Genomic DNA, 20497 nt, shown 5'->3' with positions numbered 1-20497 from the left:
TTTTCTAGAAGAGGCTTAATGGCAGCTACTTTAAGAGCTTTAGGAAACTCACCTGAGCAATTGATTATTTGCTGCAAATCAGCTAGCACAGACTTCGCAATAGCTTTGAAAAAGTCAGATGGTATTGAGTCAGATGGTTTCAGCTGCTGAACCGTGTTCGCTACAGTTTTTTGGTCAACTGTATCAAATTCTGACATGGTAACAGAGTTTTTCCTGGGTGCTTAAGCAACGGATATTTGAACAGAACTTGTGCAACAAAACATGCAGACAGACAATATAACTATACTCACAGGCAAATATTCTTTATCCACTGTGAAAAGCGGCTAATTTTACTGCAGTTTATACTGCAGTCCATTGTGAATTGTTCTTCTTCATTTGTATCTGTATGACTGGATTATACTGCCCCTGAGTGGCCAAAGCGCGCACACCAGAAGGAGCGCAAGGGTTGCAACGGATTAGGAGCATTTCAACTCATTTCAAAGAAGAAAGACGATGTAAAGCGTGGGCACTGAATGAAATAAACTCAAGGCACCACTAAAGTTTTGAGACAGGAGCATTTTTTATTTTTTTTAATGACCATATTAAAATTTTAAATTTACAGAGGAAACTGGTACAAGACGCTGGAGAAGGACAAAATAATTTTTCCCCTGAAACAAAAAAATGTCATAAAGCGCTATATAAGTACAGTCCATTTACCATTTAATCTTAACAGGTTAGTCTTATTTTTGTTAGCTAAAAACCTGTACTTTTAAGATAAAAACTTATTTTTTAGTTTTTGGGATGTTTTTCCATAAATCAGACATTTCTCTGAAAAGAAGTTGACATTTTGGGTGAAAAAATGAAATCATATAATAAGTCACATTTTTCATAATTTGATTTTTTTTTTTTATAAAGTCTGATTTTCTTAGATGAAGTCTGATTTTTATGGTCACAATTTTGGATCAATCAAATTTTCATGGATAAATATGCAAAATAAATAGATTTTTTTTCGATAAGTTACGATTAAAAGTCTTGATTTTTTTGGGTGCGGGGGCAGAAAATGTGTAGAGATTTTTTTAGAAAGAAATTCAGATTTTTCCCTATGTCAGATTTTTTTAAACTAATCAAGATTTTGGACTTTTCTTCGATATTTTAAATCTATTATTAATCTTATTTTTCAAATTTTATGTTAGTCTTGAGATTTTTGTACATGAAAAATCTTGAGATCATTCTTTTAATAAAAAAAATCAGGTTTTAGATCTATTTGGAATTTTTAGATAGCAATTGTTTGATAGAAACTGATAAGAGATTTTTTTTCAATAATTTTCATATTTTATACGAAGATATTTTTTTAAGATGAACTCAGAAAACGTAGAAAAAAAAAGACATGACATAATGGGATATTAAAAGTGTACATTTAACAAGGAAGCACACAAATGTTCCTTGCTTTGGGTCCACTGTGGAGGATTGTACGTCATCATTTATAATTGAGAGTATTTCTATTTGCGGCCTCCCTCCGGAGTCTCACTCGGCCCCCTTTTGGCGTCTTGCAGGATCTTCTTGGACGTCTCCCAGAACGACAACACGGCGTTGCGTCGCATGAACCTTCGCTCGTTCCTTATGGCACCTCTCCAGCGCGTCACCAAGTACCCTTTACTCCTCAGCCGCCTGCTCAAAGTCACCCCGGAGAAGCAGCCCGAATTCGGGCGCCTTCGTGAGGCCAAGAGCCGCGTGGAGGCCCACCTGGAGCACATTAACACCAAGACCAAACAGCAGGACGGCAACGGCGTGGCCTCCTGGTCCCTGCGCTCCTTCCGCCGCGACAGCCGCAAAAATCGCGAGCCGGTGGACGCGGAAATGCGCGAGGCGTCCATCAGGACCCTGGGGTGGACCCGGGAGGACACCCGCTTCGTCATGGAGGGTCCCTTGCAGCTTTCCCAGCCGGCCGACGGCCAGTGGGTGAAGAAGGGAAGCAAGGCTCTCAAGTTCCAAAACGTCCAGACTCTCCTCATGGTGAGGACGCAGCAGCCCGGTGGCGGGGAGCGGGCATGCGAAGCGGGAGAAAGCGTGCAAGACGGAGTTTTGGTTCTGATCAAAGACAAAAGCAGCGGGAAGTTCGCCGTGATGCGCGAGCCCATCCGCCTGGCCAACTGCGTGGTGTCCATGGACCCAGAGTGCCAGGATACCTTCGAGGTTCTGGATATCTGGCGGGAGGCTTTTGTGTTCCGGGCGGCGGACAAGTCCCGGACACACAACTGGTTCCACCACATGAAGCGCTACGCTCGCGATTTGGGAGCCTGGCGCAAGAGACGCAACGCTTTGCCCAACATCATGATCAACACCAATCAGAGTCGATCCTGAGAGACGCCAAGACTGCAGACCGCCCCAAAACTGCAATGAGACCCCATACTGCTGCCGCCTCGCCCAAACCCCAAAAAACGCTGCTCCATGAACGGGAAGCACTTTTTTTTTTTTTTTTTTTGGTTTCTTAAAGGGCGCCACGGTGGGTGACTGGTTGGCACTTCTGCCTCACAGTTCTGAGGACCGGGGTCAAATCTCGGCGCCGCCTGTGTGGAGTTTGCATGTTCTCCCTGTGCCTGCTTGGGTTTTCTCCCGGCACTCCGGTTTCCTCCCACATCCCAAAAACATGCATGGTAGCAAGTTGATTGGAGACTCTAAATTGCCCGTAGGTGTGAATGGTTGTTTGTTTCTATGTGCCCTGCGATTGGCTGGCGACCAGTTCAGGGTGTACCCCGCCTCCTGCCCGATGATAGCTGGGATAGGCTCCAGCACGCCCGCGACCCTAGTGAGTATAAAGCGGTACGGAAAATGGATGGATGGGTTTCTTAAAGTTATGGATGCAGTATTGAGTATTGCAGTCACATTGAAAAGGGAAAAAAAATCTACTTACGAAAATTGTATTTTAATGAGAAAATAGTCCGTGTTCAAGATTTAATGAGAAAAAGTTTAGTCGTTTGAGGAAAGACATCTAATCATGAGATTTAATTTTGGGGAAAAAAATACAAATGTATTGCTGATTTATTTTAGATAATGTAAATTTTTGTTTTAGATGAAAAACTAAATTTCTTTGTCAGATTCTTTGCAAATAAAGTGAAAACATTTTTAGACAAGTTTTTTGATGAAGTGAGATTTCTTTTCTATAAAAAATCAGATTTTTTGATAAATCTAAATTATTCATTTTAAACGTAAAATCTTAATTTTTTTTTTTAATAAGTCAGATTTTTTTAATTAAAAAATTCAGATTTTGCTTTAGATGAAAAAGTGAGATTTTGTGTGATATCCTAGATACAAATTTTTATTTTTTTTTATGAAAAGTTAGAATTTCTTCAATAACATGGTTTTCCCCCAAAATTGTTTTAGATAATCAGATGTTTTTGTCTTTTTTTTTTTTTTTAATGAAGTCTGAATTATTTTTTTAAACAAGTCAGATTTTGTTAAAGATTTGTTTCTTTTTTAAAAAGTCCGATTTTTCTGATAAACCCAATATTTTAGATTAAATATATATTTTTTGCTTGATAAAAAAATATGACTTCTAATAATTTTTCCAAAATAAAATACAACTTTCACATACTACTTTTTCCTGAAAATACACTTTTTTTAATAGATTTTTCTTAAATTACTTTATCTTGAAGAAATACGACTCCTCACATAAAATGACAACTTTCGTCTTGTAGTATTTTTTTTCTTTTCATTGTGGCTCTAATACTCTGTGATAAATCACTGAATCAAAATGTGGAGGGTTTAAAATAATCAAAAGACATGGAAAACCAAAAAAAAAAAAAATAATAATAATTGTGGGCTGTCTGTCACCCATGATTGTAAAGACTTTATTTTTTTCATGTCTGTTGGGGAAAAACGATTGAACATGAGAACATTTAATTTTTTACAGAGACTTGGGAATAACTGGATTTTACAGAGCTTTGTGTTTAATGGTCCCCTCTGTCTTTTTTCTGTGCGTAACCACCACCTAGTGCACTCTGGCAGCGGCGCAACTGCCACAGACAAGTAATCTGCAATTACAGCAATAAGCGGTCATACGAGTAGACGCTTTCTGTCCCGACATCTCACCTCGTTGTTCACGCTCCCGTGGAGTCCCGTTTTGTCGAGTCGTCATTTCACGCAGCCCATCAAAGCGGTTTATTTTTTCCTGACTTTTCCACAGCTCGCGGTCTTCTATGGTACCCTGCAGGGATGGGGAGTTGAAGTCGACACTTTGAAGACTACCCATCAAAACTTGTTTTTGCTCAGGTTGTGTCTAAGGTATGCGTGAGGGACGGGTGAAAGTTGAAGTCGACCCTTTCATGTCGACTTCCCGGCAAATTGGCACATCGGAGGCCGAACGGTTGAAAATAGCCGTTACGGCTTTTGCACATTGAGATACAGTAATTACATGTTAGTGTTTTGCGTGTTGGCTGTTAAATGAGCGAGTACCGATACCGGCCATATTTCAGGGTATCAGGTACTTGTGAGGGCTGCCAATACCAGCCACTCGAACTTAAGGCAAAACAATCTGACATCAAGTATGTCCTCCTCCCCACTGGTTGCAGCGGTTTGACACATCGGTAAATCATCATGTGCGTCAGAAAGAAAGACAAGTCTTCAATCAAATGATCTCGTGTTCATTTCAATTGTATGCATCAAATGTACTCGTGGTACTGGTATCGGTCTGGGAAAAAAGGTGTTCGCAAACATCTTTATAGTTAGTGTTAAACTTCACTCAACCTCTTCAGCCCAGCGCACACAGAGTGACGTGGCCGAAAGCCACTCGATTGTTGCGAGCTTCAGCAGCTGGTTTTGCTTGAATCGCCAGTACACTGCGTCGCAGCGTGCTGATGTAACAGCCAATCAAAAATGCACGAGCGTTCACAAGGGAGAAAAAAAAAAAAAAAAGGGAGTTTTGGAGGTTTCACAATTAATTGACAACTAATCAATTATCAAATTTATCGACAACTATTTTGATAATTGAGTAATCATTAAGAGCCATTGTTTAACTTAAAATTGTCAAAATCTTTTGACTTCAGCCTCAGCAGTATTTCTGTAGACCTCCATGAAAGCAGACCATCTTTTGTGTTGAATCAAAATAAGACATCTGCTTTTACTTTGGAAACCAAACCAGTAACTGAATCCTAATCAATTTATGGGGGTGGGGAAATTGGGAGTTTAACCTATGATGGAAATAATGGCTATTTGCTGCTGTCATATTATAAACGTCTAACTGACATGTAGCTGAACCGGAAGCGGCCTCAGAAGCGGATATCAAACTAGTAGCCCTTTGTTCATGTTTATCAGTAGCCCAAGAAGTAGCTCTTGGTGTCAAAAAGTACATCACTCCCTCTCGTGTCATGTTGTTTCATCATTAAACAATACCAAATAATAATTAGTTAATAAACAGTAATCAGAAGGAAAAAAAAAAGTTTCCACTGTACTTGCACCCAAAGTTAAATTATTAGATTAATAAATTGGACTACTTGAAAGAATTGATTCTAAAAATATTCGACAGTGACAGCCCTCCCGGGTTTTAAACGTGAGGGAGACCCAGCAGCAAGGTACAAATACAGCATGTTGTACAATATTAACGATGAAAAAAAAGCAACACGTGATGAAAATCCACAGCTACAGTCAGCGAATGAGGCGTTCGATCATTGCCAACAGCCTCTCAAATCATCCAAACTCTTCTTATTCTCTCCAGTTTCCTCGTTTGTGTCCACACACACCATGTTTTTGCAGTTCAATAAAAAAAATAATAACAGTATAATGTATGTGGAGCCTCAAAACCCCGATACAAGACACTGTGATGTTTGTGCGGTGACAGCGAAGACTGTCATTTTTTTTTTTTTTTGCGATGGCAATGAAATTGCCGCATTGGAGATGTTACGGTAGAGCCGGCGTTGATTCAGTTATCCCTTTCGTGATTCCCGAAGCGGGGCATTGTCATATGGGACAATTGCTTTCAACACAAAGGGATCTTGAGTAGTGAGTGTCAGGGATTAAAATTCAAACACACACTGATACATTTGCAGGGTTGATTTCTTCCTCCTACCGGGTTGGTACCTGACACATTGGAAAGCGAGCTGGGTAAAAGCCAGCTTTGTTGGCCGGCGTGAAAGGCAACGAGGACCCCATCTATGGTCTGAGCGGACGTGCCTTGCCTCTAGTTTCAGCCTTTGGACAGACTTAGACTGCCCCTTGTTTGCCCCCCCCCTTTCGCCCCTACAGGCAATACTTGTCACGTCCTGAGTGGCGAGAGCGTTATTTCGTTAAAAGCACTTTATCCAGCGACGAGAGTGGACGCCAAAGCGTAATATTCCGATGGAGTTTGTGTAGCGGATCACTGTGTACACCAACATGACTGTGCTCTTTTTCTGCTGTATTATTTCCACATGTAATATATTGTCAATCATATTAAAACATTTCCAACTGAGGCTTTTTGGTGCACGTGCGCACCATTAAGAAAGAGTGCCGAGCCTCTGTAGGTTGTGTATACAAATATATTTACATTTTGCACACTGAAGGAAACATTATTTCTGTAACTAAAAAAAAATACATAACAGTGCAAAAACACCGCCAGGTCCACTTTGGTGTATTGGGGCCAAACTGGAAAAGAAAAAAAGACATTTTTGAGGAAAGGTAGGCAGAGCTGTACTTACGAGAAGGCTGAACATTGCCACAGTAATGTCGAATTATTTGAGAAAAGGGCATTATTACAAGATTTTTTGTTTATTTTTTAGGATAGTCTTGATTGCCTCCCCCCCAAAGAAAAGCGTGATATTACGAGAATTAAAGTCTTACTTTTCAGAGGAAAAAAAGCATTAGAACAGTTGTTCTTAGGAAAATGAACCAGAGGATGAAGTCAGATTTTTTTTGTAAAGAAATACTTTACATACAATAAATCTCTATTGAAGAAAAACATCTATTTCGATAGATAATTTAAAGGGGGAAAATTTGGTGAAATAACAGTCTACAGAAAAAAGGCCTAATAATATAAGAATATAAAGTTGAATTTATTCAATGAAAAAAGGGTTTAACATTACCAGATAGCCAAATTTATTTATTTTTTGAAAAATGTGACAACTGAAATTAAGGGTTAATTTTTGTAATTAACTCAAACCAGTTAGTTTTTGTTAGTAAGAAGGGATGAGAGTTTTTTTAGGATGAATTTTCCATGGGTGGGGGGGGGGGGGTGGGTGTAAAACCTTTCATCTTCTAAGATTACACACACACAAAAAAAATTACAACATATCTTGTAATATTACGGCTCATATTCTCATCGTATATATTTTTTTCTTAGGAGTGTGTCCCGATCCTGGTTGCTCGTAACCGTGTACAATAATGTGCTCAGCAGAGGGCGCCACTCCATGCCAACATGGCATACGGACACAGGAGTAGCCCCTTTCGTGCTGCCAATCAATGTCATCCTCATGTTACAGTTGTGTCTGAAACATACAAAATTGGCCTGCTTCCGCGTTCGTATCAGACTGTGGCTGCGTGAAAGGGGATAGCGCAAAATTTAACACCGTATTAATTTCCCCCACCCTGTATTAAAAGCAATTGTCGCTGTCCGACAACTATTTTACACGTCACATGAGACGGTTCGGTTCGTCTGAGAGCACACCCAGACTGGGGCGATATCCCCTTTCACACTGCTGGTAGCAGTGTCAGTGCTCTGTGTGAAAAGCGTGCAGCGGTGGAGGCAGGATAAAGTCAAGCCCTTTTTAACATTTAAAAGCTAGACTAAATATGTGTTGAGGATATCCGAAATTAAACTTTTCCTCGTCAAAAATGCTTAATGATGCTACGGATATTTGTAATTCAGTTTTAAATGGTATGGCGAGCGGATGAAACTTTTAAAACCTCACTTTGACTATCCGGAATGAACATCGCAGAGATCAACGTCGTTCTGACTCGTCATAATTACATTTTGAATTGTTAGAACTTTCATTCAAGAGATGTGGAACGTTAATTGCGACTCGTCAAAATGACAGAAAGCTGCAATTCACTTTGGCCTCGTCACAACTGAATTACAGACATCCGCAACTTGATTTCGCCAAATGACTTCACTTTTGCCATTCTGTGTATGGGGTTTGTCATCACATATCTACAATGTGAATAACGGGTATGTTCAATTAAACTGTACATATCCGTAACTCCAGTTAGGGATTTCGACTGCGCCATTTTGACTAGTCATAAATAATTACATACATCTACAACCTCATTTCACCTTGTTTAAACATGTGGACATCTTGAATTGAGGTGAATAAAAATCTGAATTATGACTAGTCAAAATTAAATTGTGGATATCTCAAAGTGGAGTTACAGATTTCTACAATTCCATCACGGACATCCATAACTCAACTGGACACACGAACAGTAAAAGTGACATAATTTGCCGATATGTTTGTCCTTTCAAAGAGTCACAATTACATTACAGATATATTGAACGAAAACAACAATGCAAAACAATTACGATTAGTCCGAAAGTTGACGCTGACGTCTACAATTGTGGATAGTAAAACAGCTTTTAAAAGTTAAATCCATTTGCCGTAGATGCATCAATTATCCTGCTTCCGAGGTAGTAGCACATTTGAAAGATGATCTTACACGAGTGGCATTACTGTTACGACAGGTCGGCAGTGTGAAAGGGGCTAACGTACTGTACGTTCCCGGTGGCCCTCAGTCTGAACCAGCTTTTTGGACCCGCTCTCAGTGCGCTGCTTCCTACTGGTCGCTCTTGGCCTCCTTGGTGAGTCCGCGAATGGAGAGGTCATAGACCACCTCCTCAATCTTCTTGACGTCATACTTGAGGCCGTCGTAGCGTTTGCGCAGCGGGTCGTTCTTCAGGTTGAGCAGGCGGAAACCCGAGTCCAGCTCGTTGATGAAGTTGGAGATGCGGAGCGGCCGGTCGTAGTCGCCCGCCGTCACGCTGTTGACCGCCAAGCGTGACTGATCCAGAAGCAGCAGAAGCAAAATTAAGGGCGCCACCCGCAGGCACACATACATTTGTTGAGACTAATGTTTTCATTTATGGTCACTAAATGATCTTAAATTCAATATCATTTTTCAGTATACGAAATATGAGTAACGGCCAAGTCAAAGAGTGAACATTTTTGGCAGCGACGCCCTATTATTATACAAAATATTGCCAAAAGTATTTGCTCACCTGCCTTGACTCATGTGAGTTTAAGTGACATCCCATTCTTAATCCATAAGGTTTAATATTACATCAGTCCACCCTTTGCAGTTACAGTAAAACAGCTTCAACTCTTCTGGAAAGATTTTCCACAAAGTTCAGGAGAGTGTTTATGGGGAATTTGTGACCATTTTTCCAGAACCGCATTTGTGAGGTCACACACTGATGCTGGACGAGTAGACCTGGCTCTCAGTCGCCACTTAATTCATCCAAAAGTGTTCTATTGGGTTAAGGTCAGAACTGTGGAGGCCAGTCAAGTTCACCCACATCAAACTCTCTCATCAGTGTCTTGATGAACATTAATTTGTGCACTGATGCACAGCCATGTAGGAACTAGACTTTACAACAATTTGATCAGGCTGATCGGTAATTAGCATTTTATGCCGATTGGCTTTAATGTCATAATTCGCCAATCCGATCAATGCTACGCAAAAGACATTTACTCCGCTTCGCCATCATACATAGTATATTTGAATCCAAAAGCTAGTTTATTTTTAGCCTTGTCGTGCGTCTTTTGACGTAGTATTGGAAATATCTGACGGCCAATAAAGTTAAAAAACAAAAATAAAATAAAATAACATGTCAGCGGTGTGGAACAGACAACACGTAATGCCCGGATCAGACTACAAAACAAATTTGCTGTCACGATTGCACTGTCAGACTACTGCAATAAAAGCTTGTATTCCGATACCACCGCATCCCGTTTTTTACGATCATTGGGCTTTCTATTGTCAACTCAAACGCGACCGGATACACTCGTTACCGTGGCGACGACAAGAAGAGTGGATCGCCCCGACTGTATTATGAGGAAAAATGGGGGAAAAAAACTTGTGTTGGTGGAGCTCAGGAAACGACGTTCGTTTAAGGCTTGCTTCTGGTATGTTCACATACTTTTGATACGATACGACTCGCAAGCAGGCAACAAAAACGTTATGTAGCCGAGCAAGCTAGTGGTACCAGGAACGCTTGGACGTAAACATGCCGCCGTTCTGTCGAATCATGCTCTTAAGTTTCGGTGTAGGTGAAGTCATTTAATTAAGAATAAAGTAATTTAATTACAGTAAATTAGCACCCATTATTTCTGTCATGTAATGTTGGTTTGACCTGAATGATTAGAATACACGATCTTACTAGAGCAGTGATTTCCAACCTTTATGGAGCCAAGGAACAGTTTACAATTGAAAAATCTCACGCCACACAAACAAAGAAAAAGTCACAAAAAGTGGATACATTAATTACTGTATTTACTTCCTGCCATCTAATAGAAGACCATTCATTTGTTCTGTCTGCCACTATGCCTCACTGGCATAAATAGAGGAACAAAGATACATTATTTATTGTAAATATAATTTGAGCAATTAAGTATATACAGTAAATGAACAGGTCATTTAAATAGACATACTCCTCCATCCTGTGATCGGATCGATGATCGGGTATCGTTTTTTTTTTTGTTTTTTTTTTAAACTCGCTGATCGGCCCCAAAAATCCTGATCGTGTAAAGCCTAGTTGGAACAGGAAGCGGGCCATCTGCAAACTGTTCCCACAAAGTTGGAAATGTCCAAAATATTAGCCCCTGAGCTCCAGTGAAAGGAACTCTGAATGCTTCAGCATACCAAGAGATTTTGGACAGTCAAAACAGTTTGGGGATTACCCTTTCCTGTTCCAACATGTCTGTGCACCAGTGGACAAAGCAAGGCCCATAAAGACATGGATGAACTTGACTGGCCTGCACAGAGTCCTGCCAACCAGATAGAACACCTTTGCGTTGATTTTGAGTAGACAGTGAGCCAGGCCTTCTCGTCCAACATCAGTGTGTGACCTCACAAATATGATCCTGGAAGAATAGGCACAATTTCCCATAAACTCACTCCTAAACCTCGTTGAAATGCTGTCCACAAGAAGCTGTTGAAGTTGAAGCTGTTCTAGCTGCAAAGGCCTGACCAACATTATAAATCATATGGATTTAGAATGGGATATCACTTAACATTATAAAGTCCCCTCTAAAGCTATTGGAACGGCAAGGTCAATTCCTTTGTTTCTGTCGTATACTGAAGACATTTGGGTTTCAGATCAAAAGATGAACATTAGACAAAAGTTCAGAATTCCAGCTTTTATTTCATGGTATTTACATCTAGATGTGTTAAACAACTGAGCACAGAGCACGTTTTGTTTGCCACCCACTTTTCAAGTGAGCAAAAGTATTGGAACGTGACTGATGGGTGTTTCTAGTTGCTCAGGTGTTGCCTTTTAGATTGACTGCTTAAACAGATAGTGTTTCTTTTTGGCTTTGGGTTTCACCTGTGAAAACTGCATTTGCTTACAGATAGTGTTTCTTTTTGGCTTTGGTTTCACCTGTGAAAACTGCATTTGCTGTTAAGCAAACGAAAACCACAGAGCTGTCTTTGGGAGAAAAGCAAACCATTTTGAAGCTTAGAGAAGAGGGAAAATTGATCAGAGCTATTGCACAAACATTGGGCATAGCCAATACAACAATTTGGAATATCCTTAAAAAGAAGGAAACTACTGGTGTACTGAGCAACAGATATCGAACAGGTCGGCCAAGGGTATTAACAGCAGTTGATGACAGAAACATTATGAGAGCTGTGAAGAAGCACCCAAAGACAGCAGTCAGTGACATCACTGAAACACTTTTGGAGGGGACTGTATGTGAGTCGAGACAGGTGAGCGAATACTTCTCCCAATATCGTGTACGTCGTCGTCGTCCTTTCAAATTGAACGTTTTTTGTTTTTTTTTGCCCACGCAAAAAAATAAATATTACGAGTCAGCCAGCCACCAGGGGGAATACAGTGATTCTTTTACATCTCAATTGATTTAAAAAATATCTGCACATTGAAATTAATATTTATTAGTTTTATATTTTACCCTTGTGCATTAAAAAGCCTAAATTTCAACAAATAGTTATGATTGCTTTCTATTTTGGCCACATGCACTGTCAGGATTGCTTTCCATTTAGGGCACATGCACTATTAGTACTGTTTTTTTACTAGATTTTTTTGCAGTATGTTTTAATTAATATGATTTCATCAAATACAATTTGCATTAAAATTAAAGACCTAAAAACATTACATATGTAAATGTGTTCTATACATAATTTTGGATTGGTTGTAACATTTTTAATTATATGCATACTAACTAAAAAGACATTTTTATTCAAATTATATTTAAATACATTTTATATAATTATGTAAGTTCAATTAAATTTGAACAAACATTGAAATTCTTAAAAATTATAATCTACATTTTTTATTTTATTAATGTTTAAAAAGTGACATCCTTGAACAAATGCAGACAAATATACGAAATTGATTCTGCTTATTTTTCACTGCTGCTTTGCTTGTCTCCTTTGTTTTGCGTGCATGTTAACTTTTTATATAAATAATACGATTTTGTGTAAGTATACATTGTTGCTATGACAATTTCACTCTTGGGGTTCATAAAAGCATCCATCTGACTAGCTCTGAACTTGGGCGCCCCCTGCAGCTGGAATGATGTAAAAGCACAAGTCAATGTGCTGGCTTATGTATCCGTTTACTGGCACTTAAACACAGTAGGAATATGAAAATGAGTCATTAATATGTAAATGAGTCTAGACTACGCAAATGAGACTTACAACAGACTCACCAGTTCACTGGCCATAATCAGCACACCCGCCAGGTAGTCCTCCACATCCAGATGGAAGCCTTTGTCGCGCACCACCTTAACTGCAACACACACACAAATACAAATGAGGGTGTGTGCCATGACCACACAGACAATGAAGACGACGACGACGACAGCGCACACACAGACAGACGTGTACCTACTGTCCAGAATGTGCGCCACCTCCTCACGGGTGACAAGGGCCTCGCTCTCCAGGAAGACAACAAACGCCGCCAAGAAGGTCAAACGCTGCAGGACGAAGCGCCAGTGCTCGTGAAACCTGAAACAAATACCCAAAAATATCACATTTAAATGAAAATAATATAGGCAAAATGTCATGTTTTTACAGCATAATATGGCCTATGTGAATGGCAGAATATTGCATCTTTGCATCAAAATACTGCAATTTTAAGGCCAAATATGTTCATGTGGTCTAATGTAGCCTTTAAGTGAGGAGATATAGCATTTAATGTCAAAATATTGCAAGACATACCGTTTTGAAGGGGAAGTAAACCCCTGGGGGGGAGAATAAGTTGTATATGACACCACTAATGAAAACACAGCATTCTGGTTAATATTGCCTTTGTGAAATAAGAATTAAGCAGAATAATTAATCAATCTCCAGCAATCTCAGGGGACCCACCATTTTGGGCAATATCACCCTCTGCTGGTGACCGAAATTAACGTCACTTTGGCAAACACTCATTTATGCATTTTCACAAAGGCTATTTGTGAGCCAAAGTAGTGTTTTAATGGAAACATATATTTAAAGGGTAATATAACATTTGAGGGCAAAAATAATCCTGTTTTGTAGTCAAGTAGTAGTAAATCCTGAGTAAAGTTGTGAGTAAATAGTAAATATCAAGTTTTTCTGGCCTAATATCTTAAAATGATGGTAATTATATGTTGTGGGATTATAGAACATCTTTTAATCAAGTCCTGTTTTTGAGTGGGGAAAAAAATAAATACAATTAAAAATCAATTTTCACACTAATAGTTGTTAGTGTTTGAGTGACAAATTGTTGTGGCAAAATATAGCCATTTAAGACAAAATGCCATGTTTTGAGCCCAAATATGGCCTTTTTGTGAGCATATATGGTCTTTTAATGCAAAAGTAGCATGTTTTATTAGTACAAGATAATGACTGTTTAAACAAATTGTGTTTTCGAAGCGCAAGATAACATTTTAATGGAGCCTTTTTGTCAGTAAATAGTGTTTTAATTGATAAATATTTAAATTCCAAAATATATATTTTAATGCCCAAATATGTTTGGAGGGGGGTGGTGGTCTATGTAGCCTTTCTACAAAAAGTGTTTTAGATGGAAAACGTTAATTTTCATAAAATAATGTAGCCTATTAATTGTTCTGACATTTGAGAAGTATTCAATGCACCTGTAGTACTGGTCCACAGGGAACTTGGTCTTCAAGTCGGCAATGTGCGTCCGGACTGCGCCAAACAACTCTCTGGCCTTTGCACACTTCTCAGGGACTGTTGACAGATCAAATCAATAATTATTATTTTTTTTAATAAAAAAAATGTGTACTGTGAACTGCCATCAATTTGCAACTCGCCTTCCGGGAACTCAACTACTGGTAATTTTTTCTACAGAGCAAACTATTTGCTGAAAAACTCACTTTCCATGTTGTGTGCTTGTTCCATAATGTGCTAAGGTGCCAGGAGATTGTGACAAAGCCCTGGCTAAAAGGAAATAGCACATTGTGGGAAGTGACTCAGCTGGCTGAGAGACTTAAGTCCTCTTTATACTCCCGCGTCCGCATTGCATCACGTGACCTACGCATTGGGCCGCGCGGCCCCCATGAGTCACTTGACGCGTACATAGCAAAAATTGTTGCTGCGCGTAGAATGCCGGAGATCAGCTCTCGTGATTGGTCTGTTTTAGTCACATGCTCTGATGACATCCTCAGCATTCCCCGTGGTTCCACATACCACCTACAACCGCAATTCCAATGAAGTTGGGACGTTGTGCTAAACATAAATAAAAACAATACAATGATTTGCAAATCATGTTCCACCTATATTTAATTGAATACACGACAAAGACAATATTTAATGTTCAAACTGAAGGGAATATAGAATACTTAATATTCTAATATGTAATTCTATATGCAATAGAATATAATATAGAGTTTCAGGGTCTAACTAGTTTGGAAGAGGATGTGTATTACAGTATAATCAGATAAGGGGGTAGGAGTTTTATTGCAGGAAAACCCCCCCATCAGGTGGTATTTGGAGACACATCTCAAGGAAGAAAGGAACTGCGGGGAGCCACTATAAACATTGAATGCAGGAATGTGAGCCGACATCTGCAGGCGACACCTGGAGCAGAAGTCTGGAGCCAGATCAAATGGTCATCATTCTGCAGGACAACGATGACGTCAGATTACGGACCAATCAGACGACAGCGATTCCATACTGGCCCGTTTGAAACATTGTATAAGTCTGGGGTAGAATCAGATAGTTTTAGTTCGACTACTTTATCTGCTAAGGATAAGATGGGGTAGTTACGAACCCAGAGCTCTGCAAATGTATAGACTCCTCTGTCAGGAATAAATTGGTTGGTTTTGATACATTGTTGTGAACGAAGTTCTTTCACGAAAACGAACACGCTTGGAACCACGGGAGTTAGGAGATTTTAAAACACAGGTTCCTTTAAAACTGATAAACTTTGTTTTTAACAAATAATCATTAACTTATAATTTTATGGCTGCAACACGTTCCAAAAAAGCTGGGACAGGGTCATGTTTACCACTGTGTTACATCACCTTTTCTTTTAACAACGTTCAATAAAAGTTTGGGAACTGAGGACACGAATTGTTGAAGCTTTGTCGGTGGAATTCTTTCCCATTCTTGCTTGATGTACAGCTTCAGCTGTTCAACAGTCCAGGGTCTCCGTTATCATATTTTACGCTTCATAAGGCGCCACACAATTTCAATGGGAGACAGGTCTGGACTGCAGGCAGGCCTGTCTAGTACCCGCACTCTTTTACTACGAAGCCACGCTGTTGTAGCACTTGCAGAATGTGGTTTGGCATTTTCTTGCTGAAATAAGCAGGGGCGTCCATGAAAAACACGTTGCTTGGATGGCAGCATGTTTCTTCAAAACCTGTATTTACCTTTCAGCATTAATGGTGCCTTCACAGATGTGTAAGTTACCCATGCCATTAGCACGAACACAGGCCCATACCATCCCAGATGCTGGCTTTTGAACTTTGCTTCCATAACAGTCCGGATGGTTCTTTTCCTCTTTGCCCTGGAGAACACGACGTCCACAATTTCCAAAAACAATTTGAAATGTGGACTCGTCGGACCACCGAACACTTTTCCACTTTGCATCAGTCCATCTTAGATGAACTCGGGCCCAGAGAAGCCGGCGGCGTTTCTGGGTGTTGTTGATAAATGGCTTTTGCTTTGCATAGTAGACTTTTAAGTTGCACTTACGGATGTAGCGCCAAACTGTATTTACTGACATTGGTTTTCTGAAGTGTTCCTGAGCCCATGTGGTGATATCCTTTACACATTGATGTCGGTTTTTGATGCAGTTTGAACATTAAATATCTTGCCTTTGTAGTGTATTCAATTAAATATAGGTTGAACATGATTTGCAAATCATTGTATTCTGTTTTTATTTATGTTTAACACAACGTCCCAACTTCATTGGAATTGGGGTTGTACACCGTCACCATCTTGATCAATTTTGCAGCATAATTAAACGCATCATCTGGTCATCTAGGTCCATTTGTTCTAGCAGACACTGTTCCACTGTCAAGAATCTTTGGGGTTTAAAAAAAAAAAAAAGAAATGTAATCCATTCTCACCCCCCCCCCCCCAAAAAAGAAAAACAGCACTCTTTAATATTGTACTTTTAAAAACTGTACAGTTATGTCAAAATTAAATAGAATGTAAAGAATTAAACAGTTCTCGTGACATGTTTTGCTTTAATTCAATAGACATTGTACTGCTCTCCTGTTGTGCTGGCCTTGGCCACTTGGGGGCAGTATACTACATCCATCAAGCTATCCATTTTCTGTACCGCTTATCCTCACCACGGTCGCGGGCATGCTGGAGACTATCCCAGCTATCTTCAGGCGAGAGCCGGGGTACACCCTTAACTGGTCGCCAGCCAATCGTTATATGGTCTGTCTACATGTGTTAATCCCCTGTGTTCATATTTGTTACTTCAAGGGTTATAACACTGCGACAACGATATACAATATGCTGCACGGACTGTCGTAGGGAAAATCTCTTTGTTTTACGTTTAATTTTATTGTGAACTACAACTGGGCGTGGCAAAAAATCAGTCATTCGTATCTCAAGGCATCATTGTATTAACAGGATAAATTATGAAACATTTTTGGGGGCAGATGTCAATTACCTTTTCCAGTATTCATGAATAAGGGGGTTTACTGGGGTTCAGCAATACAGAGGTACATAGAACACTCACTGTCTTTGAATCCAGACGGCTGGTGCACACTTTGGACAACAGTGAGGATTTCTCTGGTGGTCTGCTCCAGCACCTGCACCACTTTGCGGATTTCCTACGACCCCCAAACGCAACACAGATGTTGAAAAGCAAAGCAAATGGCGCATTTTATGCACAAGGTAACACAATGTGCTTTACATGATTAAGAACATTTAAAAACAAAGAAAAAAAACTGCTTATATACATTTAAAACAAAAAGGACAAAAAATACAATTAAAAAAAGTGTACAGTCCAAGAAATATCATTTAAAAGTTAAAATGCTGTTTAAAAAAAAAAGTTAACCTGGACTTAAAAACATTCACACTTGGGGCTAACGTCACTTCTGCTGGCAACTTATTCCATTTGTGTGGAGCATAACAGCTAAATGCGGCTTCACCATGTTTGCTTTGGACTGTGCTCCAGTATTTGACTTGGGTCTGTAGATCTCAGAGCCGTACTGGGTTTATAACCCATTTGCATTTCTTTCATGTAATCAGGACCTAAACCATTTACTGATTTATAAACCAGTAGCAGAACTTTAAAATCTATTCTAAAGCTGACTGGGAGCCAGTGTAAAGACTTTAGATTTGGAGTAATATGCCCTGACCGAGCTGCAGCATTCTGAATGAGCTGCAGCTGTTTAATGCTCTTTTGGGGGAGTCCAGTCAGAAGACCAATACAATAGTCAAGTCTGCTTGAGATAGAAGGATGGATGAGCTACTCCTGGTCTGCTTGTCACATGCAAGCCTTCACTCTGGATATGTTCTGCAGCTGGTAGAAGGCGCTTTTATTAATTGATTTGGTATGAAAGTCAGGTCGGAATCTATCGGAACACCAAGGTTTCGGAAATGGTCTTTGGTTTTTAAAGACAGTGAAGAGGTTTTTACTAACAGACCCTTGAGGGACCCCATAGGTCATTGCCATTTGATGAGATTGAACACTTTCAATGGTTACAAAATAACTCCTGTCCTCCAGGTGGGACCGGAATCATTTAAGGACTGTTCCATTTAGTCCCACCCACATTTCCAACCTGTTCAGCAGCATATTATGATCCACCGTATCAAAAGCCGCACTGAGATCCAACAAGACCAGAAGTGACACCTTTCCCGAGTCAGTATTCAACCTTATCATTTAGCACTTTGATAAGAGCTGATTCTGTACTGAGTTCAGAAACCTGTCAAAAAGTCAATTTAAGTTCAAGAAATTGCTGAGTTGATAAAAAATAACTTTCTCAACAATCTTGGCTATGAAAGGGAGATTTGAGATGAGTCTATAGCTTGCTAACATGGAAGCATCCAGCGTTCTATTTTTTTTAGAAGAGGCTTAATGGCAGCTACTTTAAGAGCTTTAGGAAACTCCCGACTGAAGTGAGCAATTGATTATTTGGTGGAAATCAGCTAGCACAGACTTCACAAGAGTATTGAGTCAAGAGAGCTCGTTGATGGTTTCAGCTGCTGAACCGTTTTCTGGCCAAGTTTTCAAAAATATATATATATTTTTTTTTTGTCCTGTCGGCTGTTAGGTCAAGCAGTAGGGAGGATATGCATCCCTTTTATGCCGGAACAATTTTACTGTGTCACAGTGAAGTTTTTAACTCATTCACTGCCACCCTTCGCAGTTAACATGGATATTTGACCTCTAAAGACGTCAATGGCAGTGAATGTGTTAAGCTTCGCTGTGGTTTCTTAGTATTATAATTGAAGTTTATTGAGAATCAGTTGAACAGAAGAAAGTTTCAAGAGGGGAGAGAGAAACGAAGACAAAATACAAAGCACTAATTGTGAAGAGGCAGCCACGGGTCATGAGAGGGGAGCCCCAACACCAAGCAGTCATCCAGCCCGGGGGGGCCCGTGCTCAGGAGCACCGCCATGCAGCTAAGTGAGAACCCAGCTCTCCCTGTAGGTATCAAAACTGTATCAAATTCTGACATGGTAATAGAGCTGGAGCCTATCCCAGCTATCATCGGGCAAAAGGCGGGGTACACCCTGAACTGGTTGCCAGCCAATCGCAGGGCACATACAAACAACCAGTCGCACTCACATTCACACCTACGGGCAATTTTGAGTCTTCAATTCATGCATGTTTTTGGGATGTGGGAGGAAACCGGAGTGCCCGGAGAAAACCCACGCAGGCACGGGGAGAACATGCAAACTCCACACAGGCGGGGCCGGAGATTGAACCCCGCTCCTCAGAACTGTGAGGCTGACACTCTAACCAGTCGGCCACCGTAGCATCATTTTACCATTTTGCTGATATTTAAGATGGATTGCATTTCTTCCCCCCACTAAAATAAGCAAATTCATTACACTTATCTGCTGTTAGGAGTTCTGGAGCTATATGATTCGATTGGGGTGGGGGGTGTTGTGAGCTTGTTAACCACAGAAAACAGAGTGCGAGTATTGTTGAGGTTCTTACACTGATGATTTCAGAAAGGTGTTGCTGTGTAGCCCTGGCTAACTCTTGGTTAAAATTACAGACTCAGAAAGCAGCTAAACACACGAGATGGTGACGATGGCGGCTAATTAATTCACAGATTCTACCCATGTGAACCACGTCTGTTATACGATATTCTGCCCTCTTTTTTTCTACTGACTGTAGGTGGCACCCTGGCGATTGTTTGTATGTTCTGAGCAAAGTTGCCATGATTGTGTTACGAAATTCTTAAATAAAGCAAATTGAAGGGGGGGGGGGGGGCTAAGTGACGAGCTCTGAGCCACCAGCTAGCAGCCTCACCACGGCTTGGTTGTCTTTCTTACCTCTCGGACGTCCTGGTCGGCACTCAGGAAGACTTGAATGTAGGAGAACATGTCGCTGACCGACATAATGGGACCGTGTAGTTAACTACAACAACACACAGGACGAGTTTGGTGATGAACTGCTCTCAAGGGCGGCCCTGTTTTAAACCCAAGCTAGTGTCCACGAAACGTCACTCCTGCACATGCGTTTTCTTCTTCTTCTTTTTGTTGTTTTATGGTGGATGGCATGCAGCTTAATGGCGCATTACCGCCACCGTCTGTTCCGGAGTGTGGGACTAACTGTAGGCTTACTTTCTTAATTACCCCACCCCAACAAACAAAAATAAATAAATAAAAAATATAATAACAATAATAATAAGGGAACCCGCACTCATTCACACGTACCGTACATACCATATCCTCATTTACTCAT

At 40.2% G+C, this 20497-nt stretch overlaps 2 protein-coding genes across 5 annotated transcripts in view; one reads left to right on the top strand and one right to left on the bottom strand.

The window, feature by feature from the left end:
• si:dkey-91i10.2 (uncharacterized protein LOC555224 homolog) overlaps positions 1–6463 on the top strand; it is a 32340-nt gene extending 25877 nt beyond the window's left edge. For both annotated transcript variants that reach the window (XM_061792319.1, XM_061792320.1), the window contains one exon: positions 1533–6463. In XM_061792319.1, coding sequence (XP_061648303.1) covers positions 1533–2340 — 808 coding nt within the window. In that variant the 3' untranslated portion in view covers positions 2341–6463. The remainder of the gene's footprint in view (positions 1–1532) is intronic.
• Positions 4056–20314, bottom strand: tsn (translin). 3 transcript variants are annotated; one of them, XR_009791110.1, is made up of 7 exons: positions 20086–20314; positions 17312–17405; positions 14241–14337; positions 13013–13128; positions 12831–12910; positions 8652–8940; positions 4056–4183 (listed from the first exon to the last, which is right to left on the bottom strand). XR_009791110.1 is itself a non-coding variant. In XM_061792322.1 (6 exons), exons 1-6 carry the CDS (start codon positions 20149–20151, stop codon positions 8716–8718), a joined length of 678 nt encoding a protein of 225 aa, XP_061648306.1. In that variant the 5' UTR covers positions 20152–20314; the 3' UTR covers positions 6471–8715. The 3 variants fall into 3 exon arrangements, 1 of the variants encoding a protein (XP_061648306.1); XR_009791109.1 differs by lacking the exon at positions 4056–4183 and adding an exon at positions 6471–6594; XM_061792322.1 differs by lacking the exon at positions 4056–4183 and having other exon boundaries at positions 6471–8940.
• Positions 20315–20497: the final 183 nt, after the last annotated feature.

This window comes from Phyllopteryx taeniolatus, chromosome 12, assembly GCF_024500385.1.
Source record: "Phyllopteryx taeniolatus isolate TA_2022b chromosome 12, UOR_Ptae_1.2, whole genome shotgun sequence".
Classification (NCBI taxonomy): Eukaryota; Metazoa; Chordata; class Actinopteri; order Syngnathiformes; family Syngnathidae; genus Phyllopteryx; species Phyllopteryx taeniolatus.
This window is presented reverse-complemented; position numbering and strand designations above follow the sequence as displayed.

Excerpts from the sequence above, each read along its gene's own strand:
- tsn (XM_061792322.1), bottom strand. The coding sequence starts at position 20,151 with ATGTCGGTCAGCGACATGTTCTCCTACATTCAAGTCTTCCTGAGTGCC. Across the intron at positions 12,911-13,012 it reads GGTGGCGCACATTCTGGACA|TTAAGGTGGTGCGCGACAAA; the intron begins GTAGGTACACGT and ends TGTGTGTTGCAG. Across the intron at positions 8,941-12,830 it reads TGATTATGGCCAGTGAACTG|TCACGCTTGGCGGTCAACAG; the intron begins GTGAGTCTGTTG and ends CTTCTGGATCAG.